At 51.6% G+C, this 26,547-nt stretch overlaps 1 protein-coding gene across 2 annotated transcripts in view; it reads right to left on the bottom strand.

Moving 5' to 3' along the window:
* The window catches only part of LOC122392951 (dual specificity tyrosine-phosphorylation-regulated kinase 4-like), a 71,555-nt gene extending 60,632 nt beyond the window's left edge, over positions 1–10,923 (bottom strand). The window contains exon 1 of one of the 2 annotated variants that reach the window (XM_043388338.1): positions 10,790–10,923. In XM_043388338.1, the coding sequence (XP_043244273.1) occupies positions 10,790–10,873 (84 nt within the window). In that variant the 5' untranslated portion in view covers positions 10,874–10,923. Of the gene's footprint in view, positions 1–946; positions 1,105–10,789 lie in introns of those variants that run through there. The other variant, XM_043388337.1, reaches the window with a different exon arrangement.
* Between the last annotated feature and the right edge of the window lie 15,624 nt (positions 10,924–26,547).

Raw genomic sequence — 26,547 nt, forward strand, 5'->3', positions numbered from 1 at the left:
GCGTGACGCCTTCATTGGCACCCCAGGAAAGTGTCTTCAAAACACGGCCTTTGGTCTGTCAGGCGCAGACTTGTTTCACCATGCCAATTCACCGTATGTTCGCCGGAGTTTACAAATCACAAGAGACATGATGGATGAGGAACGAACAGCGATGCTCTTGATTCGTCCGCGAGCCTTCTTTCTACGAATCAGACACAAACAAGTGCTTCTAGAAGATCGACGGCTGGGCGGAGAGGTGCACATTCCTCTCATCTCATGTGACAGCCGAGTAAGGCTAATTATAGGGAACATAAAGCCGATCAATAAAGCGTATTTGACCATTCCGCCCTAGTGTAGCCTTTTCTCCATCGGAGGGAGGACATTTATCTTCGTCCCCATGTATTTTCATCAATCGTATACAAACCGATCACTTTGACGGGCCCATAACAGACCTCAAGCGCAGTTCAATATAGAAAAGCCCGTTGGGGGCGTTACTTTAGCGAATGAACATTAGCCAGCGCTGCAGTAGCACCAGTGATGGGTAAAAAGGGGAGGGGGGGGGGCAAATGTCCCAGCTCGAAATGTCTATTTCCTCAAGACGGTTAAATGCCCTTTGCGATTGAGACGCTCAATCGCCTGTGCTTGCAACTAAACTGCCGGAATGAAACCCTAACAATGCATGATACGCAACATGTTAGGGTAAGTCATAATCATTCGGAAAATGAATCGCGAGAACTGTAAAGGGCGGCATATATCACTTTCTGATTGTAAACGTAGGGTTCTTATTCGGCGATAAGAGACTCGAGCACGCATGAACTTGTCAAACAGAGGGTGCCAATAGCCACATCAATACATCATGACATGACATGAGCTATCATGTCAGCTCATGTCATGAACTGTCATCCAAGTAGGTTTAAACGAACACAACACATAAAAACCAGTCATTACAGCAGAGCGTGCGACCTACCTGGCTCTGGCAGAGGTTCTTCTCCCGGTGGTCGGTTTAATCCTCCCAAACACGGCCGTACATTGCCCTTACGGACCGCCGTCCGTCAAACACTCAACACAGTACTGTCCCGCTCCCCACAACTGCGGCCCTCACCGCTTCACTGTCAGCTGATTCTGGCCGACCCTCCCCCAGCCCTCGCCGGCTGACAGTAGCGCCACAGGCGGTGGGAACGAGCAGCTTTGGTTTCGAGGTCCGCCGTCTACGAGCGCCAGGGCGGCGCGGCGGTAAGGAGAAGCTTTAGTTGGGGAGATCTCCACAGTGATGAGGGCGCTAGCAGAGCAAAACTGACCTGAGCGCCACAATAGTACAGCGGATAATTTAAGAAGCTATAGTTGGATGAGAAACCACCTGTGAATGCTCTTCGGTAGCTAGCCCTCACGGCAACCGATTCCCTTTCATACATTTGCCGTTCGCACAGGCCGGGTACACACTGCACAAGTTCTCCGAGCTCCTCAGTCTTCCCATGGCCAAGTGATGCCAGCAGGGTAACAGCATTCGATGGTCCCCGAGCATGACTGTCAGCCTTTCCCCTCGAGTGACGCGACCCGGCCACGCTAGATCGATATCCTAAATGTGGTCGGAATTGGGTGACACGCAAAGGGAGACGATTCGGACACATTGCAAATAGACCACGCGACGGATTAGGCTAGGTAGAAATGAATTATATCTGAACGATAAGGGAATGAACACTATCAATTATACCCGATTGTAGAATGATCTGACCCAGTAAAATATTGCTGTCCATTCAATGATGGGAACCAGAGCCCAGAGCGATCCAGCCAATATAGCCAGACAATGCGAACCAGAGTCTGGCGTACAATATGTAAAAGTATTACCACTTTATGTTATATAAGTATTCATATCATTTATCATCGACTTGACTTTTTAGCAACTTAAACGATCTATTAATAACCGTTTGCCTTTTATGTGATCCCATTCCCAACTCATTCCTTGGATTTCATGCAAACGCAGAATCCACAGTTAGACACTAAAGACACCTGCTGCAGTTTTCCATGAAAGCACATTAGATCAGTGACCTTGGTAAGAAAAATATATATTTATGATAAAGCCCACAAAAATATCAAAAAAAATAATAATAATTATAAAATATATAAAAAATAATAATAATAATAATAAATGTGTGTGTGACTGCCCAGGAAACAACAAAGAAGAAAAGAAGAAGAAGCACTGCAAGGCACCTGCGCTTCCAGAGCAGTGCCGTTGCGGCTCGGCAAAAGGCCGGCGAGGCCTATCTGACCGGCCTCTCTGAGGACACCAACCCGTGCGCTGCCCACGCCAAGCACGCCGAAGAACCACAGCTGGCTGCAAGGCACCTGCGCTTCCAGAGCAGTGCCCGTTGCGGCTCGGCAAAAGGCCGGCGAGGCCTATCTGACCGGCCTCTCTGAAGACACCAACCTGTGCGCTGCCCACGCCAAGCACGCCAAAGAACCACAGCTGGCGTATCGCTAACCGCAGGAGGCCTGCCTCCTAGGACAGTCAACCCAACAGGACAGCACGGCCGAAATCGCCCCTGGCGGCAGGCCGACCACACAGAGAAGAAGAAGAAGAAGATGACCTTGGTCATATAATAAGGACATTTTGCATTGTCCTCTCATATTTAAATTCCAAATCTACAATTGATTTATATATTTTGCATGTAAGACTTAGTGCATTTTGGTGAGTGCATTTTGTATGGTTTTGTATTTATCTACTTATTTATACAATGTTTTTAATTATTTCATTTATTGCATCGACAGAGAAGTCGCATGACGATTTGAGGACAATAAGCAAACATGTATCACCGTGGTGTGTATCAGAACTTTTGGTAAAAAAAAATATATGCCGTGTGTGTGTTCACCATTTAACAGTCTGTAACGGCCTGCAAAAATAATAATTATGAATAAAATCAAATCGTTTTTTTCGTATTGCTGATGAATATGTAATACGAAGCCCTGAGAGACACTCCATTTTCTTTCGTTCTTTTTTTTTGTCCGATGGCATCAGCAACACTTGATTGCGTCTGCAATCAACGTCTGTAACCATACATTTATCCGAAAACAGTGCTATTTAGGAACTCCGTTAATTGTCCAAAAAACATCGGCGTGTTTGTAACTACCATTGCGTGGTCGGTACTTTCCTAAGAAAATATCGAAAGTAGCTTCAACTATCCGGCGAGTCACGTTATGTTCTCATTGTGTAATGTGCAGCTATTTTTGTAGGCGATGAAACATGACTATTATGTAAAGAAGCAAGCGTATCAATTGGATGGACGTCTTTAAAAAAAAACATGGGCAATTACTCAGTCTGCAGTCTCATTCAAACAGCCCTTAAAATTATTGAATGAAATAGTTTTAAATGAAGTTGTTCAAATCATATCGTCTCCTCTCTATCTGACTGAGATATGCTACGTAGCGCGTAATACGTATGCATTCATTTACGTTGTTGCTACGAAGTCGCATCCGAAGTAAGCGCTCGTTCATCTTTCAGAGGTAAGTGTCGCTGAAAGAAGTAATAATGGGCAATTCATAGTAAAGTAAACTGAAAATTAGCTGACGCTTGGCCTCTAGCTTCTATCACGCAAGCGCGTAACATAAAGCTACACTGCAAGAAATGTGAATGCTGTGCCGCATTTTTCTGGTGCTCGCTTGGTGTACTGCGTTGCAGTCACCAAGCTCACGGCCATCGACTCTGCGGAACAGAAGATGGGCATATTTATGTATGTATAGTCGACTACAGAATGATGTTCCACTCCTCAGAAGCTATCAGTTAACCGGAGCGCTAAGTTGTGCCGTTTATCACGCAATTAAGCGTGTCGATTGTGAGCATTGGGACAAAGCTATAATTTGTGAACTCAGCCCGTGTGATGCGGCACAGCCTACCACTCCAGGCAAATGATTACCTGAGAAAAGTGGAACATCATTCTGTAGTCGACTATACCTACTTCTGCGATTTATGAAAATAAGCCTCAATGACTATGCAAATTACCAACAGGGAATCATCAAATGCAGATTGACTGTTTCATAAATTTATTGGTAATTAGATACATGTAATTTCATAGTTTAAAACCATGCACAAACATCAATGAAATTTGTATTTATACTTTATTCACGCCTTCCCGTGAGTAAAGGATATTTGATGCACGAGTGGGATCATTTAAACACGAGTGTGTAAATTTCACGAGTGAAACGAGTGAAATTTACACACGAGTGTTTAAATGATCCCATGAGTGCATCAAATATCTTTTACTCACGGGAAGGCGTGAATAAAATCTATTTTAGTATGATTCCCTGCAGTGGCGCAGCCAGGATTTCGTTTCGGGGGGGTCATCGCCTCCAAAGCGGGCCCCCTAGTGTGCGGGCCCCCCACCCATTTTTCAGAATCTTTCCATATTTCATACGCATTCTGCTGAGCGGGCCCCCTTTACCTGCATGATAACCCTGAGCGAGTTTGAATCGGAAAATTTTGATAGAACAATAGCTCGGTAATCACCCGGTGTTCAATTTCCACGTGAATTGACCATGACAAAAATATGTTACTATGACGTATGAATTCGTATCTTTCGAGGCCGAAATGTGCCCCTTCCGCAACATGCATAGCATATATGCAAACGGAACTGTTGTCTGCTTCTGTCGGACAAGATTTAAGCAGTCTCACGTGCCTGTCCTAACTCAGTCATCTATTGGCTGCTGTAGTAGATTGTGCTTTATTCTTCTTCATTACGTGAATTCGCTCACAAGCAGTTTTAACCCTCGCCGGCACAGGGGGAGGGGATGATGCAACCTCCCCCCCTAAGGTTTTTCGCGAACAACTCGGGTAAAAATCGGCCGATCGCGACCAAACTTTCAGTACCCTCGCGTTGATCAGTTTTGCACCTACCCTAGAAATTTCATGACCCTGACCCAAATGGCCTTTGACCTGTGACCTACTTTCCGAGACCATGGTTGGCCAGAATCGCGATTCGGCGTATGCCGGCTCGCATTAGCCGCGCGTTTGCAGTCTTTTCGTGGTTTCAAGCATTCAAACATGTGAGTTGATGCTGCTCCCATGCATTAGGGTGGATGTCAAGGTCACCTGAAGGTCAGGTCAGGTCATTGACCTATGATGACCTCGGTACTTTTTTCGAATTATACATGTTTCCAGGCTAGTTTTTGGAGCTGAATCCGAATTTAGCAACCATTTGAACATTTACGAAGTAGTTTTGGTGCCTTCGTAACATGTTACGAAGCTGCCAGAGGCGGCTGGCACGTAGGTACTACGAATACCCGGCAGGACCCCTACTGGTTGACCTGACCTGACCTGACCCGACCTGGCTTAAATGCATAAAGACATCATCTGTGATCAAAACTAACATGACAACTATTCATGATCAGTACCCCGAAAAACCCTATAGCAGCCACAATTAACGACGTTCTAACAGGTCCCGATTTTCCCGATTTTTCGGTCATTGACCTGACCTGGAAGGTCAACCAATGACCAAGAACCTTAAAATTGGGTATCGTCGGCTTCCTCTCGTCACGGGGAACACGCTCGTATTTCCCGCGAAGCTCTAGCTCGATCATGGGCCAAACACGAAGGGGTCGTACCATCTTGTGCCGTCGAAGGACGCAAAATGGCCGGAATGGCCTGTGCCGGCGAGGGTTAACGCGCTCATATGGGACATGTATTGCCATGGGCCGGGTTTGTTGTGGCGTGGTGATGTGGTGACGTAGATTCTGTCTGCTATCGAGGTCCCGGCATGGTGTTACTTAGCGCGGGGTACGGACCCGACCGTTGCGCCAAGTGCGCTGAAATTTGCGCAACTTATACGTGCCTTTGGGCAACGTCCCTTTGAGGGTCTCAGCTCGATCGGATTGATAGCGAGCACATGACGCGTGCTCAAAAAGTGCAAATTCGCGTTATGGACTTTACATGTATGTATAAATCGGCTTGCAAAATCGGGCGAAAATGACTAAATTTGCCAGACACTGGTCCGGTCCCCGTGCAGTATCTCGGTAACCGTGGGCCCAATCGCCACGTGGTATCGTGTAGAGAATCGAAAGGGCTATCGAATGGTGTGCGGTGCAGGGATGGCACGCGCCACGTGCACCCGTGAGGGCACTTATGCTGGGAAATTTACGTTTCGGACAGATTTGGGACTTAATGCTATTTTCGGGTGACTGTTTGACGGAGCGGGTTCAAACAACGCCTGTTGGCAAAAGAAATGTACCGCCTCTCATGGAAAAATTGTGAAAAGCTAATTGATCAAAAACAAGGTGGAACAAATCGCTGGAGAGAATGGTATTTGTTAATGACTTACTTAATTACACGGGTTTTACTGTATAACCTGGTACGTTTGACAGTTGAAAATGGCATAGTTGGAAAGAGCATTCAATTTTGTCCAAAATCCAATCATCGCTTTTGCATGACGAGCAACAGTATTCTTAAAAAAACATTAAATGTTGGCAACCTCTACATAGTAATTCATCGATGGCTGTCATTTTTCAATAACCTACGTCAACCGTTGTTATAAACTACACATGACATGTTCTATAGTAGAACGCATGCTTATCAGACACGAGCACCTCGATGAAATGGATATTTTTTCCCAATCCAAAATGCTTAGCCGTCAAAAAGCAATCAACCGAAATGGATACATCACCCACGGACACAAGACCAACCAAACGCCCACCGATCGAAAATACCCCTTATTCGCTTTGCGGAGCAAGCGGGTCACCCTAGCGGGCCCCATTCAACCAGGGGCCCGGGCCCTATCCACACGGGGGCCCGGGCCACGTCCACCTGGGGCTCCGGGCCCCGTCCACCCGGGGCTCCGGGGCCCGTCCACCAGGGGGCCCGGGCCCCATTCATCCGGGGGCCGGGCCCCGTTCTCCCGGGGGCCGGGCCCCATTCACCCGGGGTCCGGCGTCCACCCGGGGCCCGGGGCCCGTTCTACCGGGGGCCCGGACCTATCCACGGGGGTCCCGGGCCCCATCCACCCAGGGGGCCCGGGCCCATTCTCCCAGGGGCCCGGGTCAATTCTCCCGGGGGCCCGGGCCCGTTCTCCCGGGGGCCCGGGCCCCATCCACCCAGGAGGCCCGGGCCCGTTCTCCCAGGGGCCCGGATCAATTCTCCCGGGGGCCCGGGCCCGTTCTCCGGGAGGCCCGGGTCCGTTCTCCAATCTCCCGGGGCCCGGACCCATCAACGGGGGGGGGGGGCGGGCCCCATCCACCCAGGAGGCCCGGGCCCGTTCTCCCAGGGGCCGGGCCCGTTCTCCCGGGGGCCCGGGCCCCGTCCACCTGGGGCCCCAGGCCGACCCCTCACCCGTGGTGTCCCAGTAGGCATTTCTCGAAGCGGGCTCGTCCGATTAGATTAGGGCCTCTCTCCTCCCTCCCTCTCTCTCTCTCTCTCTCTCTCTCTCTCTCTCCCTCTCTCTCTCTCTCTCTCCCTCCCTCTCTCTCTCTCTCTCTCTCTCTCTCTCTCTCTCTCTCTCTCTCTCTCTCTCTCTCTCTCTCGAACGGGCCCCTGACAGAAATTTCGGGGGGGTCAGCTGACCCTCTGACCCCCCCCTGGCTGCGCCACTGATTCCCTGTGTCGTTCAAGTTCTTAGCATTGAGTATTTCAGCGCTCCGGTCAGGATTGTTAAAGGGTTTTTTTTTGGGGGGGGGGGAGTTAAAGAAAAAAGGGGCTTGGCTTTTTGGGGGGGAGCAAAAATTGATTCACGCGTCAATTAAACGTATGATTTAGCGTATATATTGGTCACTATTCCATCCAACTTCTTATGGCACCGATGTAAGAAAACTCATGCATTTGCGCCTGCCAAAGAATCGTGTATTGCATTAAACCTGCAGTAACAAACCTATGGAGAGAAATGCTACGTGGCATAGGTACTAAACGAAGGCAACTGAACGGCGCAGATCCCAGACAGCATTGTAGGCTCGACCTCACTCATGTTGATATCAACTTTTCTTTTCGTCATCCAGTCTTCGAATTTTTTCAACGCCCATTTTGTTTGTCGGGCTGTTCCTTTCTGTTCAGCTTGTCGAACCATGTTTTCCAGCTCTTCTTCTCCCATCTCTGAGCTGCTCCCATCATCATTATCAATATCCATACAGCCAGCTGATCAGAAAAATAATATAAAGAAATTCACAAATATGTAGAGCAAAACCAGATAACAATCACTGGCTTTTAGACGAGCAGCTTGAATGCGCTCGTCAAGAAGAAGCAAAACCTGTCGAGAGTAAAACGAAAAAATTAACGCGTGATTTATTTTATTGACGCGTGCAGTCTTTTCTGCACTGGATCTTTTACTTTGATTGCAGTAAAAAAGCCGAGAACGCACGGGGAATCATATTAAAATTAATGTTTTCATGCGTCACTGTGATAATAACTGATTCGTGCTGGATTTCATCCTGGGCTTTCTTATGCTATATATTTTAGACTACTTATCAATATCAATCATGGTAATCAAGTGGAAAGTGACATGCGATTTTATGCTGATGAAATTTCTCGGTGGAGTTTCTCAGCCAGCCGTTTGGCAGAAACTATATCAGAGGTGCGACTCCACGGTCCATGAGCAATGCTGACACTTCACGCTTGCTTGGATGCTGAAATGGCTGTCGAGAGCTACTTTGTGAGACAAAATGGCATATCGAGCACCAGCTGAGACTAAAGGAAGAATGACTTGCTAGAAAAATAATGAATTGTGCATACCTAGTGAGAATCGATGGGTTGAACAGCGAACACATGTGATATTTCTACATTTATGTAATATAGGTACCTTTCTTTTCTTATACAAAATAAGCCATGAATTGAATGTTCAGGTGTTGCAAAAATGACTGCGTGAGATGTGCCTTGCTCGGTTTTACGACTTGAACCCACATATATTTCCATTGTCACCAAACTTGTGAATGCACTTTAAAGTGAGTTTAACCTTCAAAGGCTGGGATATAGTGCGTCACATCGTGCATCGCTGGGACGAAACTCGACGTCTTTAGAGAAGTGATATCTTGGACTGCCGATTGCGCTCACATCTTCACTGTAGTTAAGACATGTAGGTTTACCTAAATAGATGTTTCCATAGATGTCTGTTGAATCAGTTTGTCAATAAAATTTAAAACCAAGCGAGTTACGTAATCGTGTGGTGTACTTGAAAAGGTGCCTTGACACTGCCTTCACGGGATTCATTGCCGAAGTGAGTTGGGTCGTCATCCGAAACCCCCGATACTAAGCCAAAGTCTCAAGCCATGTAGCATGAGCTGGAGTGGAGTGGAGAGGCTTTTAGCAGATTACCTGACGGTGCCACTTGCAGGAACATGGAATAAAACTCGTGTCTTTGATAACACCAATCTGATAAATGTTGCAGACACGCTCATGCTTCAGACTGTTGATTGTTAGTGGTTTCTGAGATTCCATGGACTAAGCTCACTTACTGCAAATATAAATTGCAAATATTGATTATCCGGAATAACCAATATTACCAATTAATTGTTAGGCTACCAATCATATAACGTTCTCATGGTTTATTAAAAACTTTGAAAATGTCTTTTAACCCTCGCCGGCCGAGGGGGGGGGGGGCGGGTGCCGCCCCCCCCCATAGGGTTTTTTCGCGATAGTTCCGAACACGCTGGCGATAGAGAGCTGAAACTTGGCATACCTGACCTTTGATCCAAGCCGGATCTTTTGACACCAACCGCATTTTTGAGTCAGGTCAGGTCACTGACCTATGACGTCATAAGTGAACCTCTGCACGGTCTTCAGATGTCGCAACTTCGCAACGCCCTCACTTCCAGAGGAGATGTCACAGGGAAATGAAACTTGCAGGATCTAGTATCCATTATGAGTCCCACAACTTGTATATCTCGGATTTTTCCTAAAGGTCATATGAGGTCAGGTCATTTTCGTGACCTCACCATAATAAGTCAATGGGGAAAAATGAAAACTGCTATTCTGGCGCCGGGAACGATCTCCAACTATCTCAAGCACACAGAATCGTGATTTTACGCACTCCTTGCAAGGTTAGATGCGTCACTTTTGCAATGTTGACCTTGCGTGACGTCATTTATGACGTCATCAAGGTCATATTAGTTTTTCGTCAATAACTCTTGATCAAATTGAGCTAGCGAGTCGGGAAAGCCACCAATGGACTCAGGAAGACCTGCCGAATCGAATGATATGCGACATGACCTCTTTCGACCAACTTCGTGACCTGGGGGTGCTGACCTGACCTTGACCTGAGGTCAACACCCCAAGTTGACCTGACCCGGACAAAAAGTATATCATTCGACGCGCCTAAGCGAGACGAACACGATGCTGCCAAAATCGGCGCTCTGCGGCCGTTTTTGGCGAAGTTATTCACCAAAAACTGAACCGTACCTTGGGGCACTTGACCTGACCTCAGAGGTCACCGGTTGACCTAGGACCTTAAAATCGGGTACCAATCTCTGCGTCTCGTAACGGCGCACACGCTCGTTTTTTCCGCGACGCGCTAGCTCCACCAGGGGCGAAACGGCGAGGGGGGGGTCGTACCCGCCCCCCCCCCCCTCGGCCGGCGCGTATGTAGAAAACCAATAGGTCCGGCGAGGGTTAAAACGCATATCCAAATGTGTATTTTGACCATGGAGTAACTACACGTATCTGTCCTTGATAAAACTTTTGTTAACGTCGTAGACGCTATGGTATCGTGAAGACTTCCTTGCCTCATTTTCATATTTTAGCGCAATGACTGGTCATGATGTATTGCTTATCTATTATGACCGAAATTGTGTAACCCTTAGTGCTCTCCAGCTAAACCGCCTTTCCTTTGTTTCCGGGTCAGTTTCTTACCTGAAGTTGAACGGACTCCTCGTCTGCTGACGATGACGAAGACGAGGATGAACTCCTGCGATGGAACATGCAGATGATTGCCATATCGACACTCGGATGACGAGGGTTCCACGAGTCTGACGAAATTTTCACCACTTAGCTAAATGCAGATCGTTCAATAACTCCGCTTTCACCACTCAACGTGGCCTCATACGAGCACCCTCACAGTTTTGTTCAGCTGCTTATTTGTACTGCTTTAATTAATTGTTTTGTGATTATTGCCAACTAATGTGGCTTATTTTGTATTTTATTTAATTCAAACTATCTTTCTTCCTTGTATGAAAAACCTGAATGCACATTTCAACACCTGCGAACTAATAATGGCTTGCACGCATGTCCTACTACTACGTCCACTTCACATGATCTCCAGCACCGAAACACAGGAGTCTTTCGTGTTCGAACGATCCTCGCTATTTTCACCGGTCAGAGCCGTCTCAGTCGGTCACAAAAGTTCACCACCTCCCGACTGTCCGTATCGGGACCGACTGGTGGTCGGCACGGCCCGGCTACGGCCGAGCACGGCAGCTGGCGTGCTGCCGTGGCGTGCCGCGCGCGACGTTCCCGCCGCCCAGGGTCGCAGCCGTGCACGGCGAGAACGGCACGGGGCGGGGTCAGGGGAGGGGTTCGGACGACCGGTGGTGACTAATTGCTCGTTCTGTCCCACCCCCCGCCCCAAACCTTCAGGTCACTCCTTCCCCTTCCTGGAGAACCTTCCCCCACTCAGTCCGACTGACTGGTCATTGATGTGCTCTAGGGTGGCCTGGAGGGATAGGTCACTCGACAGGACACCTCGCCCTGCAGTTGACCGGCCGAGAATAGATCGACGTTCAGTCCTGATGCCCTACGGTGGCTATTAGGGCGGGCTCGGGCACGTCAAACTGCAGGGTCGGCCGCCACCGCTGACCGCAGAACTCGACTTAAATGGGCCGCGAATCCAAACACGACTTGTTCGATATAGCTGATTCCGTCAGAGAACGACTAGTTGTGGCAGTTAAAATGATCCGGTTAATCATACAGGATTCATAAGTGGGCATTTCCATAAAAAATCCTCAAAACGGCTGATTCACTTAGAGCTATTTTGATTTGTTTATTTTCATTCCTTTTGTTTCATTTTTCAGTATCTATCCAAATACTGGCGGCTGTTCTGCAGCGGGTTAATTAACTTTCCAAACCACTTTCAACCTGCCTTTCGCATCCATCGATAGTCTTAGCTATTGTGGGAAGAGCAACTAGCTAGTTAGTATATGAGACACGTGTGACCTGGACACCCAGATACCCAGAAATATGCATCCCTAAGTAATGCACTGTCGCACAAGTGATCCCAAGCTTAGCGAACCGATGCTGCGGCGAGACACTTCAGCTCCGAAACCGAGTGTGATTGTGGGACTTACTGGCTTGATCGGGCCTCTTTTGGTAGCTGTGGTCACATTCGATGGCATCAGTTGTGGTACATATGTAATTCAGATACTTTTAAGTGGTAGCGTGCAAATGAGTCATTCTTCTGTATTCTACGTGAAAAGGGAGGGAATGGTCGCCGCGCCGGGTCGAGCGCTATACAGGCGAACCCCGGCCGCTCCGCGGTTTTTTTTAGCATTTTGAGCGGGAAAAACTTCGGTGTGATTGGAATCATGTGTTCTCAGTGTTCTACTACTTGCCCTGCATCTGCATTGAAGTCACCAGACCTGTGAGTGAACTGATCTGGATATTATTCATTGTTTAAAATTTTTGGTACCCGTCACCCGTGCTGCTGTCGTGAAGCCACCAGAAAATTCATCGTAGAGACGCAATCATTGTCAGTTGAACATTGATGCATTTTTTGAAAGACGCATCCAACGGTGTTATTTTTATGCGTCTATCTGCTCTCGCTTGCAAGAAAATCGCCAATATCTGCAGGACTATTTCCTTTCCGACGCGGATGCTTTCAACGACTTCTCCGCCCTCTGCCAACCGTCCTCGGTTGTCATGGCGACCAACCCCTACCGGGACCGGCCGGCGCCTGAGACGCCGGTAGCCGGCTAAACGAACAATGCCGGCCGACCCTTCCCCCCTGCCCCGGCGGCCCGCTCGGCGCGGCCGCCGCGCGGGCTGGCGCGCTCGGCGTGCGAGGGGACATGGGAGCAGCGGACAGCTGACTGCTTCCGGCACTGGGGCCCCGAACGGGTCTCGCCGTGTAGAGTGCCAAACACCGGCCAGCGACCACCGACGGGACGATCACACTGCTGAATCTGCCAGACGTGCATACGACCGGGCACATCTGATGGCGGTGCGTGACCGACTAAGCAACAACACCACTCGTGAAGTAGCCGAGACTATCCGGCGCAGTCTTCCCGCGTATCTCATCCGCTGTCTTAATCGATCACGCCCCCTCAGCCCTGCGGAAGCGGCATGTGGACATCGCCCCGCATCGAGGACTCTCCAGTCCAGCCGGCCGACCGACCCGCCCAAATTGCTGATCGGCGCCCTAAATATTCAAAGTATCAAACCCAAACTTCAAGAGCTGACCTGCGAACTCGCTCGTCGCAACTACGACGTAATGGTGCTTTCCGAGACCTGGCTACGTCCGTCTACCCCAAACGCCTCCTGGTCATTCCGGGCTACTCGCTCAGTCGTGTGGACCGCCCAGATGGCAGCGGTTATGGTGGCGTAGCCATCATCACTAAAAACAGTTTGACGTCAATGACACTGAAGATCCCCGGCAGCGGGAGCTCCGAAAGCAAGCTGGAGTCGCAGTGGGCGCTGCTGAAGCTGGACAAGGGCCAACAGATAATCATCTGCTCCCTTTATCGGCCACCCCGACACTCTGAGGCTGCCCTGCTCGCCGACTTCACGGACCTCGAGGCCCAGCTGCAGCGGGTCCTCATCGATTACCCCAGAGTTCCGTTCGTTCTCTGCGGGGACCTCAACTGTGACCTATTGAAGGGGCCGAATTTCCGCGCGTCTCAACATCTGATCAGCTTCTTATCGAATTATTCTTTAGATCAACTAGTAACAAATCCAACTTTTACCTCCGGCTCTCTATTGGATGTATGTATTGTTAACAAACGCGAACTTGTGTGTGACACCAGCGTTAATTATTGTCACTTCAGTCCCCATAAAATCATCGACGTGATTGTCAATGTGCCGAAAGTGCGTCAAAAGCCCGCCGTTATCTCATCTCGCTCTTTTAAGCGCCTAGATCACCCTGCACTGTATCACGACTTACTCGATGTCGACTGGGATTATGTCTTCTCTGCCGAAACTGTCAGTGACAAGTGGCATACTTTCTTGTCGTTCTTCGTACCTGTTTTTGATGCCCATGCCCCAATCAAGCGTGTGTCTATCCGTAACCCGACCGCTCCTCCCGTCTCCGCCGCCACCCGTAACCTCATGTCTCAACGTCGCGCTGCGCTTCGCCATCTAGGCCGCAACTCGAGCGAATACAGAGACCTAAACCGCTCAGTCCGGGCGGCAGTGCGTCGAGACAGGCGAATAGAGATACGGAGGGAAATTGGGGAGCGGGGCCCCAACAAAGTTTGGCAGTGCATCAGGTCAGTGGTAGCCGCGAAGAAGGACGGCCCAGACGTCCAGCCCGATCTATCTGCCGATGATTTAAATTCATTTTTTGTATCTGTCGGTCCTCGTGTCGCTGACGAGATCCGAGCCCAAAACACTCCCACCGATTTGGATGTGCGTCTCACCCGTGTCGGCGCATGCAGTTTTCAACTTCGTGAGATAACACTGGGGGAGCTCGAGCGGATTATTTTCAGCATGCGTAACTCGAGTGCCTGCGGCTCCGATAACGTCTGTGTCCGCATGCTGAAATTCGGATTCCCCGCTATTGGTGGTGTCATCCTGCATATTATCAATACCTGCTTAATCCAATCTGACATCCCCGATTCATGGAAACATTCCATAGTTCACCCTCTGTTCAAGTCTGGTAACCCTTCAGACCCCGCAAACTTCCGACCCATTTCCCTAGTTCCTGTAATCATGAAAGTAGTTGAACGCATTGTCCATCAGCAGCTCTACGCCTACCTCTCCCATAATCACCTTCTGGCATCCTCCCAGCACGGCTTCCGCCCCCGGCACTCCACGGAAACCGCGTTGCTGTCTGTCACTGAACACATCCTGGCCGCCACTGATAGGGAGGATTTGTCAATGCTATGCCTTCTCGATCTCAGTAAATGTTTCGACGTGATTGACCACGATCTTCTGATGCAAAAACTGATGTTACACGGCATTGAAATTTCCTGGTTCGCCGCCTATCTACATGGACACACTCAGAGCGTGTCTTTGAAAGATGTATCCGGACGTAGAGTGCTGTCTAGGCCTCTTTCTAATGCCATGGGTGTCTTCCAGGGCTCTGCGTTAGGGCCGCTTCTTTTCACCATTTTCTCTAACAACTTATCGCTATACGCGGGCGACGCAAAAGTGTTTCAGTATGCCGATGACACTCAAGTATTGGTTAGCGGTCCAGCTCGGGACCTCGAAGTTCTCATCTCGCGCATGGAGGACTCGCTCGCGTCTCTCAACGACTGGTTTTGCGCTAACGCCCTCAAAGTGAACGCAAGTAAAACACAGCTTATTGTATTTGGCACTCGTCAAAATCTTCGTAAATTACCAGACTTTAGAGTACCATTCCGCAACGCAGCGTTGCAACCGTGCGCACAAGTCGGGAACCTTGGCGTCACTTTTGACAGCACTATGTCATGGGACGCACACGTCTCTGAACTCTGCCGCCGGTGTACGGGACTGTTGATTGGTCTTTCACATGCGCGCCACTGTCTCCCAGATGGCATCATTCGAACGCTCGTGACGGCACTCGTTGTATCGCGTATCCAGTACTGCCTTTCAGTTTATGGTAATGGGTCCCAAAAAAATTTCGATCGACTCCAAAAAATTCTTAACTTCGCCGCTAGAGTTATTTTCGGCCGCCGTAAATTTGACCATGTCTCCGACCTGCGAACAAAACTCGGGTGGTTGTCCCCGCGCGGTATGTCCGATTTCCACACCCTTGTCATCGCACACAAGGTCATACAGCGCCGTGAACCTGAGCAACTAGCAGCCCTGTTTGTCGCTAACAGCGCTATCCGCGAGAGACCATCCAGACAAGATCACTTCTTCCATCTTCCCCGTCCACGGCTGGAAACGGGCAAGCGGCGGTTTGGCTATCGAGCTGCAGCTCTGCTGAACAGCCTGCCACCTCACCTGTCGCAGCTGCCTCCCGCCCGCTTCGCCCGCGCTGTTAAAGCCGCAATCGTGGACGATGAATCAGCACATCGTCGCTGACCAATAGGATAGGGGTGGGTAAAAGCGATGAGGCTGTCCTGAGAGTGTTTTGTCCTTGTTTTGACGTGAGTGAATGTGCAACTGTTTTGAATGATTAGATTAGCAACCGCGGATACGGATTCTGAGCAGTAATCGCCACGCACTTTGTATGTGGATCGCTCTTAAATGTAAATACAAATACAATACAATACAATGGTACAAGATGCATGCAGGAGTGGCCCGATAGATATAGGCATGGCCAAGGGCATGGCGGTTAGGACTCCGCACGCCAGGCAGTTCTTTCGCATTTTTGCCCTACCAGGACTATGTGGTATGCACTGTTTAATGTGCATGCTAACTGTATAAATGATTCATCCAATAAGACATTTTTGTAGAGGATTTTGAGGTGACACTCATTAATGCATACATGCTACAAACTGAAATAAAAGTATAGTAACATTAATCTCAAGAGGGTAAGTGTTGTAATTCTTGAGAATGCTAAACGTTCTTTGCCACTTTCATCTGCATGGATGTGAAATCCTCCTTCAAAAGATTTCATAGCTATCGATTAACTATTCGAATCACAGGCTTATTGTTCACCAAAACGGCTGAAAGAACCATCTCTAATCTTCTGATCCGACATCGTGATAACACAGCTGATCACATTTCGCCGCATCAGCGTCATACAACGCCGACCACTGTCCGTCCCCCAGTGACGTAATCGCCCACAGAACGGCCACCGTTCATCGTGTACCCCGAGTCCATCAAAGGTGGGGTGGTACTTTCCGCACACATGACTGTGCCGTAACAGGCAATTCGCGCTCGGACGGCGCCGCCGGCTGACCGCGTAACGCCGCCGCTGCAGTGCGGTATTGTGCGCCGTTTTCTTCTGATAGATGGTGGCCAAAGTGGCGCACCGTCCGATCGTCGCCGCTGTCGATTACGACAGAGGGTCGAGTAGCGTGTGGGAACTGGGAGGGAGCCGACTGCCGCCGGCTGTGGGGCACCGCCAGCCGACACCGCGGCGGCGCGGCGTCCGCCCACAGGCACGGTGTGGGTGATGTATGTATTTACTTAGTTACTACCACCATAGCGCCGAGGTTAGCTGTCCGATCAGTCTGATAAATGTCTGTATGCACACCGCAGCGTTTGGTCACACTAACATACGATTGGAAAATTTGGAATGCTGCGCTCTCTTATACACGTAATGTAGAGGAAATCGTCTAAGAGACGGTATTTTGAATGAAATGGAAACAAGAGATAATACACACTTTCATAATACACATGCACTTTACACCTGACACCTGACATGCACTTTATGTTACTAGGCAGGATGACCTCCAAAAGCATGCACTGAAATGTTACGGATATTACCTTGCAACCACCTAGATAAATTGCTCTCATTCAGCGTCGGTGCTGGGCCGCGTTTCAATGGCGTCAAATGAGTAATGGTCTGTCTGACCGGTGTCTGGGCCGACGCCTCCGGCAGATGGGGCCAGACGGCGGCAGTTGTGGACGGGTAGCGCCAGGTGTGGCCCTGTAGACGTGTAGTTACAGACGGCACAGTCGCGAAGGTTATAGCTGGCCAGCTCAGAAGGAAGACGGGGTCTGTATTTGTAAGTGGTACGGCTGGCTTACATATGTAAATGAGGTTACCACTCAGCTCCTGTCTCGCTTGTTGTGTGCTGCTGGTCATGCTATGTCAAACGGTAGAGCACATATGAATAGCATTACACCTCGTGAACATTAGCTACCAGCCCGATGCTTGCGTGTTTTATCATCATATTCTCCAGCTCATTGTCGTACCTACCCTTGTTCAACTATGTCGGGACCTTGTGGCGTCCAAGCGTATGCCATATTTAGAGTTTCTATGTTTTCACATGCCTTTTGACCGTCGCTGCCAATATTTACCTACATCTCATCGATCGTCTACACTTCCACCACTCAACCTCCGCCACCGACTCCTCACAGACCCAGTCCTTGGTCACGTGACCGGCGTGTGACCCTGACAGCCCCCCCCTCCCCGCCTTCCGGAGACGCCCACCGACCGGGGACCTCCCACGCCGGTGCGTCGCGGCACGCACCCCACCATGAACTGCCCGACTGAGGCCGTGAGTGTGGCCATGGGTACACGCGCTTCCCGTGACGGTCGCGGTGACACGTGCTACTTCGGGAGGCTTCTCTTCGTTTCGAAATAAGTATAGCTCCTTCACGTAGACATATGCACATGCATCGCATTGTTTTGAGGCGTTTTATGTGGTGAGAAGCAATGGCGCTCATTTACTTATATCGATGTATGTACAGGAGGATACCTGATTTGTGGTGCTTGGTGTATGATGAATAATTGAGAAAATGGCAACTCAATGTTGTGGCCTGGCACTTTGTAGACACATAACACCTTTTTATTGCTTAATTCTCGCCCGCACATGCCATTTTCCCATCCTAGAACGCACATGGGGGGGGGGGGTGGTTGCCACCCCCCCGCGCCATTTCGTTCCTGTTGGAGATAGAGCTTAGCGGTAAAGACCAAAAAGATTCTTTGGGAAGAGACGAATCCAATGATACCCAGTTTTACCTTCTCAGGTCAGTCATTGACCTTCCAGGTCAGGTCAAACTAAAAAATGTTGCTGTTTTGGGTCACCGTTGGATATCAAGTGCGCTGCTTATCAAATACCGATGACGATGAGCAAATACCGATGACGATGCTGTTTTCTGGTGCCAAGCCAGCTAGAACCTCTTTGTCACACTACCCGACCAGAATTTTGCTGCTGAGGTCATTTCAGGTCAAGTTAGGTCAAGGTCCATTATATGTGTTTGTATGTCTGTGTGTGTCTGTGTGTATACTGATGTGTGCACCGATTGTTTTTGGGTCCATATTACATGAAATCATGATCTGAGAAGCTTTTACCAAAAATGCAGCCATAAAACTTCACAAAAAGTAAATTCAGCTTGCCTAAAACGCAATTATCTTAGATGACCTAGGTTGACCTTGACCCTGACCTTGACCCCTGTACATCGTCGAACAACATGTTCCATGATAGGTGGGAGGTAAGACTGGCAAAAAAGGCCGAAATCAGGGTGTCAAAAGCTCACAAGGCCCATGGCAGGCGCAAGATGTTGAGAATTGGCCATTTGGGTCATGACATGACCTGAAAAACAAGGTCATATCTCCGAAACCAAAAATCACAGAAACTTGAAATTCTCAGTGGACCTCAAGAAAGGATAGAAGAGCAGCTATACGAAAAATCAGCCATCTAGCTCTAAAAATGTTGAGTGCAGAGCAGAAAGACTACCTGGGGGAGGTGGCAACCACCCCCCCCCCCCCCATGTGCGGGCGAGGGTTAATGCATTTTAGCTGAAATATCATCACATTCTGAATTATGTGTCACAGTCATCCTATATAAATTCATCGAAATGAGACTACAGTTTGCATATATACCTGTACAGAGCTGCTTTGCAAATAGGTAAACGATTTATGTAGATGCTAAACTGCGTATCTCACTCGCAACTTAAACTATTCTTGCGCTCACAAAGAAGCAGATTCTTATATATTGAGCTTTTGACCATTGTTTTTTGTTGGTCATGTAAAAGAATCATCACCTCCAATTGACTTATGGCCATTTTGGCTTTACGAGTCAGTGTCTCTGATCTTGTCACACTTTGATCGGCCTCGTTGTGGATTTTACCAATGGTCCATGAATCCCGTGACCGCCAGCTGTTTCCGGCACTTTTGAGGCCTGATAGTTGTGGTGACCCCTCATCAGGCACCTGGCGTCGAGCATTACCAGAAACAAAAGACCTCGAGTCGAGCCTCCGGCCGCCGCGGCCAAGGACAACTAATGATTCCCCTGCGGTCTATTTAAAGGCATGGATACATTAGCACCGATATCTTTCTTATGCCAAGTGGCTGTGAACAAACTGTCCATTAGCCATGTTTGAGGACACCACGACTCCGTGAACGGTTTGAGTGCAAAATAGCAATGCATGTTAGATAAATAATTGGAGGGAGGTACGAATTCAAAAACATGACCGAAAAGACATCGCCGCAATTCTAAAGCATTGGTACCGTGCAAAAGGCACATGTTATATGTAGGTATCCATTGCAGGATTTAGCAAATAGATAGGTGTTAAACTGCACTACGAAATTATTAGCCACATCTCTTGATTGATATATGAACACATACGCACGTGAGAGATGATGAATATGCCTAAAGTTCCCAGTGGTGGAAAACAAACGCATCGTGTCATGACACCAGCCACGGCGGCTTATTATTTCAGAGTGGTTACTCACGACACTGAACGTCATCTCACATCACGCCAGGTCATGTCACAACACCGGGTGGATGCGTAACGTAACGCCACACACTCCACGAACAAAAATCAAGCATTAACGGGACGTTGAATCGTGATTAGCGGGCCGACGTGACACGACGCGACACCGAGCCAGTGGGGTCCAGGGAAGGGGGAGGGGGAGGGGGGGGGCGATAACGAGAAGGGTGGAGAAGAACAAACAGAACCGCGGCGGCCCCGCCGTGGTCGGCCGATAACACGCGCAGTGTGAGCCGAGCCGCGGTGTACAAGGGGTGCGCGGAGTGTTTCTCGCGCGGCGCGCGCGACGAATGCGATATAAGTGCTCGGTTTGGTGTACGGAATAACAGGACAACATCAACGGAGCGACAGGAGACGGACGCATGATGGCAGGTGGGCGCAGCGATAGGCTGCGGGGGGGGGGGGAAGGATCTAGGTAGAACGGCCACGAGGAGACGGGATAGGGGGGGGGGGGGGACCGTTCGACGGGCGCTATAGAAGTGGGCGTGACGGAGAGGGGCGGGTACCTAGCTGACCACGACACCGTGCGCCTAGAGAGGCCAGCATCTGTGGTCCCCGTCGTGTCATGGCCACGGCCGACGGGTGTGACCTGATCCGTATATGCCGTGTGCACAGGAGGACCTGGTAACTGTGGTCCCCGTCGTGTCATGGCCACGGCCGACGGGTGTGACCTGATCCGTACATGCCGTGTGAACAGGATGACCTGGCAACTGTGGTCCCCGTCGTGTCATGGCCACGGCCGACGGGTGTGACCTGATCCGTACATGCCGTGTGAACAGGATGACCTGGCAACTGTGGTCCCCGTCGTGTCATGGCCACGGCCGACGGGTGCGACCTGATCCGTACATGCCGTGAGAACAGGATGACCTGGTAACTGTGGTCCCCGTCGTGTCATGGCCACGGCCGACGGGTGTGACCTGATCCGTATATGCCGTGTGCACAGGAGGACCTGGCAACTGTGGTCCCCGTCGTGTCATGGCCACGGCCGACGGGTGTGACCTGATCCGTATATGCCGTGTGAACAGGATGACCTGGCAACTGTGGTCCCCGTCGTGTCATGGCCACGGCCGACGGGTGTGACCTGATCCGTACATGCCGTGTGAACAGGATGACCTGGCAACTGTGGTCCCCGTCGTGTCATGGCCACGGCCGACGGGTGTGACCTGATCCGTACATGCCGTGTGAACAGGATGACCTGGCAACTGTGGTCCCCGTCGTGTCATGGCCACGGCCGACGGGTGTGACCTGATCCGTACATGCCGTGTGAACAGGATGACCTGGCAACTGTGGTCCCCGTCGTGTCATGGCCACGGCCGACGGGTGTGACCTGATCCGTATATGCCTATGCACAGGAGGACCGGGCAACTGTGGTCCCCGTCGTGTCATGGCCACGGCCGACGGGTGTGACCTGATCCGTACATGCCGTGTGCACAGGAGGACCTGGCACTCTGTGGTCCCCGTCGTGTCATGGCCACGGCCGACGGGTGTGACCTGATCCGTACATGCCGTGTGAACAGGATGACCTGGCAATGTGGTCCCCGTCGTGTCATGGCCACGGCCGACGGGTGTGACCTGATCCGTACATGCCGTGTGAACAGGATGACCTGGCAACTGTGGTCCCCGTCGCGTCATGGTCACGGCCGACGGGTGTGACCTGATCCGTACATGCCGTGTGAACAGGATGACCTGGCAACTGTGGTCCCCGTCGTGTCATGGCCACGGCCGACGGGTGTGACCTGATCCGTACATGCCGTGTGAACAGGATGACCTGGCCACTGTGGTCCCCGTCGTGCCATGGCCACGGCCGACGGGTGTGACCTGATCCGTATATGCCGTGTGCACAGGAGGACCTGGCAACTGTGGTCCCCGTCGTGTCATGGCCACGGCCGACGGGTGTGACCTGATCCGTACATGCCGTGTGAACAGGATGACCTGGCAACTGTGGTCCCCGTCGGGTCATGGCCACGGCCGAGGGGTGTGACCTGATCCGTACATGCCGTGTGAACAGGATGACCTGGCAACTGTGGTCCCCGTCGTGTCATGGCCACGGCCGACGGGTGTGACCTGATCCGTATATGCCGTGTGCACAGGAGGACCTGGCACTCTGTGGTCCCCGTCGTGTCATGGCCACGGCCGACGGGTGTGACCTGATCCGTATATGCCGTGTGCACAGGAGGACCTGGCAACTGTGGTCCCCGTCGGGCCATGGCCACGGCCGACGGGTGTGACCTGATCCGTACATGCCGTGTGAACAGGATGACCTGGCAACTGTGGTCCCCGTCGTGTCATGGCCACGGCCGACGGGTGAGACCTGATCAGTACATGCCGTGTGCACAGGAGGACCTGGCAACTGTGGTCCCCGTCGAGCCATATCTGGCCCGACGACGGGTATGACCTGACACGTGACGTAACTCGCGAGTTCTACCCGGCAGGTAATGGTGCGAACTGATCCAGAACAGGCGGGCACGTATAGGAGAGGGGCGGGTATCTAATGGCCTCCATCGGGGCGCGGCGGCATTGGGTGAGACGGCAATTTAGTGGTGTCAATCGTAGCTTGAATCTGTGGATTTCCGATTTTGTCCAATGTCCAATCCGGAATTCGGTTGGACAATGACGCAGGTTTGGACAACTTTGGACAATCATTGCTACACCTCAGCATTTCTATAAAGCAATCGTGGTTAACACTGATTGGCGAATAGAAAGATCAGCCTTTGAGATGATTAACACATTAAAGCTGCTAAAAATACATAAAAAAAGATAACAGTGTTAAGTGTAAACTATTGCGTAGGTTTCGGACATCTTTGGACAAATGGCTAGCTTAAACATTTTGGACGGAAATCGGCGTAAGCATTGGAATTGGACGGACATTGGACATACATTTTCTGCAACTAACACCACTAGACGGCATACGCCGAGGTGATAAAGACGAGGCGCCGTCAGCGAGGTGTTGTCGCGGCTGAGCAAATATTGGAGCTTACGACCGGTCGGGACGATAGCGGAGAGTGGGAGAGCAGAGAGGGAGAGTTTGAGGGCACGCAGCTGCGCGCTAAGACAAACAGGTCGGCCGTGCCGAGGCCCAGGGAGGGGAGATGGGGCGTTGGGAGCGGTCTCCAGCGGCGGCTGGGTTCTGGGGAGGGGCCGGTCATAACGGAGGGTGGGGGTGGGGGGGGGGGGGGGGGAGGGAGATACACTTGGCTGGACATGTGCATCGGGTAGATCGAAATAGTCAGTGTCACTCTGCGGTGCAGTGATGGATTCCAGACTGGGTGTGTGCGCAGAATAGACCGTCCCAGTCAGTGTCACGCAGCCGTGCAGAGAGGCATTGTATGTCGGCTAGCCGGGTGCCCCGGGCGCCCCGATTTCGGCTGGCTTTGAGCGCTAGGCGGATTGATATGGTGAGTGTCACGCTGACGTGCCGCGGTGGTTCCCGGCTGGCTGTGTCGACTGCGGTCTTTCCACAGGGCACGTATCAGCAAGAAGGCTCATGTTAGACCGTTTCCAACGCTAAGTCGGAATGTAACTGCACAACTGCAGGTCGTCACTGTCCCGTCGCGGCGGCGGCCGCCGCTTGTGATACTGATGGGTCGGGCTTTCGAATGAGCCTGATCCGTACACCTATCATATCCCTCGTCCGTGTGCGGCGTTCTGTTGCGTCTAGCGTGTGGGGAAGGGGTCAGTTGGACCCCCCCCCCTCCCCCTGCCATCCGGCTCCTGATTGGGCTGGAATGCCCAGGTCATCAGACCAGTTCGGTCGCCAATGGGACGTCATTAAGCGCCGCCAAAGCGAGCCTCAAGGACGTCACCCCAAACGGCCGACTCGTCTCGTCTCGTCTCGGCCGGCGCCGGCTCTCCCCCAGCAAGGCAGTGAACGCGACGGTTAGTGTATGTAGGTTGGACCACCGGCTGGAATGACTGGATCCGGTTATACTCTGACCACGTGGTGTGGGCGTCACATTTCTGTTGGCTTAGACCCGGCGTCGGCAAGGCGGTCTAGATGACATTAACAGGGTCAACATGTCGCCAACTGGTCGGTGCGTGTGCATGTCATCGCGGCCTCGGTATGGTATCGATATATACCTGGCGCAATAGCGGCGCCTGCCAGACATGCCAAGTTCAACGCGTATAGCCCAGCAGAAACGCAGCGCGGCAAACTCGCTGACTAGTGCTCGCGTCAAACGCGAAAGCCGGACATGAGGGGAATCTGTGGACCCAGTGGTGCTATTTGCTTACGGCCTGGGCGGCCGTAGCGGTGATAAAAGCTACACCGCCGACAAACCGACGAACAAGGGAGGGACAATGGCCTGGGACGGAAGGAGAGGAGGGGAGGGGAGGAAAGAGGAGAGGAGAGGAGAGGAGAGGAGAGGAGAGAGAGAGAGAGAGAGAGAGAGAGAGAGAGAGAGAGAGAGAGAGAGAGAGAGAGAGGATGGAGGGCGGAAGAGAGAGAGAGAGGAGGGAGAGGAAGAGAGAGAGAGAGAGAGAGAGAGAGAGAGAGAGGGGGGGGGGGTGCGGCGACATGGATAAGGGAACGTGCGGCCGAGCGGGCGGACGCGCGGAAAGACGACCTCGAGTGACTCATAACGCACACCGCGGCGCCGGCGCGGCGGGCCGGTCAGGCAAGTGCAAACAGCAGATAGCCCGGCACGGCAGGCTGTGGTACTGCGATCCTAGGCGTGACTTCGGGGGCGTATTCATAATTAGACTCGTGCATGATCCTACGCCGTCGACAGTGCAGAAGGGTGGAAGCCAAGCGACAGGCTGTGGACAATGGTCGATGCCAGAGAAACTGTCGTTGGACGGTTCCGGCACGGGGCTGACATTGGATACCGCGGTGCGGCGCGGGGCCGTTTCGCGAAAAACAATCAGTCCGCCGAACGGCGCCGTGCCGGGGTGACGGCAGCCATTCGGCGAGAGGTCGCGGACGGTACGACACGGGGACCGTTCCATGCTCCACCGCTGCCGAACATGATAGTGAACCCGTTGAGTGCGCGCGATAAACCTAATGGCGAAGTGCGGCTCATTTAGATCTATCACAGTCGAGAGATGTCGGGGTCAACGCCGGGTTAGACCCAGACGAGTTTCGTGTGACGTACACATCATTCGACGAGGCCGTGCGGTCGATTCTCCTAGCTGGAGGCGCCGGGACCTTGCTGTTCAAGACCGATGTTAAAAATGCATTCAAACTTATACCTGTCCGGCCCGGCCAGTGGGCGCTACTGGGGTTCTGTTGGGACGGTTTACTATACTACCAGGTTTGTCTGCCATTGAGGCTAGAAGCAGTCCATGGGTTTTCAATGATTTTGCCACATGCTTGCGCCTATGTGTTCCAGGATCAGACATCGGACGTGTATATACGCAATTATTTAGATGACTTCTTCGGGGTAGGGCGCGGAGTATCGGACAGTGCCGACGTAGCGTATGTGAGACTGCGAGACATTTGTGCGGAAGTGGGCGTGCCGCTGGCCGAGCGGAAACGCGCCCCGCTATCAACACGGATGGAGCTTCTCGGGTTGTGATAGACACAGAAACACCCTAGACACCCTAGAGTTGCCAGACGCCAAGCTAGTGGGCACCCAGGAGTTACTAAAGACACTGCTCGGGCGACAGAAATGCACACAGCGGGAACTGCTGTCGGTGGTGGGACGTCTCGTGCACGCCAGCAAGTACGTCCCGCCGGGGAGGGCGTTCACTAGACGCCTGCTAGATGCGGCGCACTCTGTTAGCGGACCGAACCGCCGGGTGCGGATCACGGCCGATGTACGGGCGGTTTTACGGTGGTGGGCCACTTTTTGCCGATGTGGTACGGCATTCCCCCCCCCCCCCCCCGCCACCGGGCGAGTACGACCACTGTATTGTGATGAACACGGACAGCTCACGTCGGGGGATGGGGGCGTGGCACGGAGACGAATGGTGGATGATGGAGTGGCCCCGCGAGCGGCAGTGTGACGCCGCGCCATCCATGACGTGGCTGGAGCTCATCCCCGTCATGGTGGCATGTTTGGTGTGGGGAGAGAGATGGGGAGGGCACCGCGTGCTGATCCGGTCCGATAACATGGGGGTGGTGGGGGTCTGGGGGAGGGGATGGTCGGGGTCGCCACTGATTATAGCGCTGCTGCGTCAGCCCCTGTTCTGGACGGCGTTCCATG

This window comes from Amphibalanus amphitrite, unplaced genomic scaffold (genome assembly GCF_019059575.1).
Source record: "Amphibalanus amphitrite isolate SeventyFive unplaced genomic scaffold, NRLGWU_Aamphi_draft 000508F_arrow, whole genome shotgun sequence".
Lineage (NCBI taxonomy): Eukaryota > Metazoa > Arthropoda > Thecostraca > Balanomorpha > Balanidae > Amphibalanus > Amphibalanus amphitrite.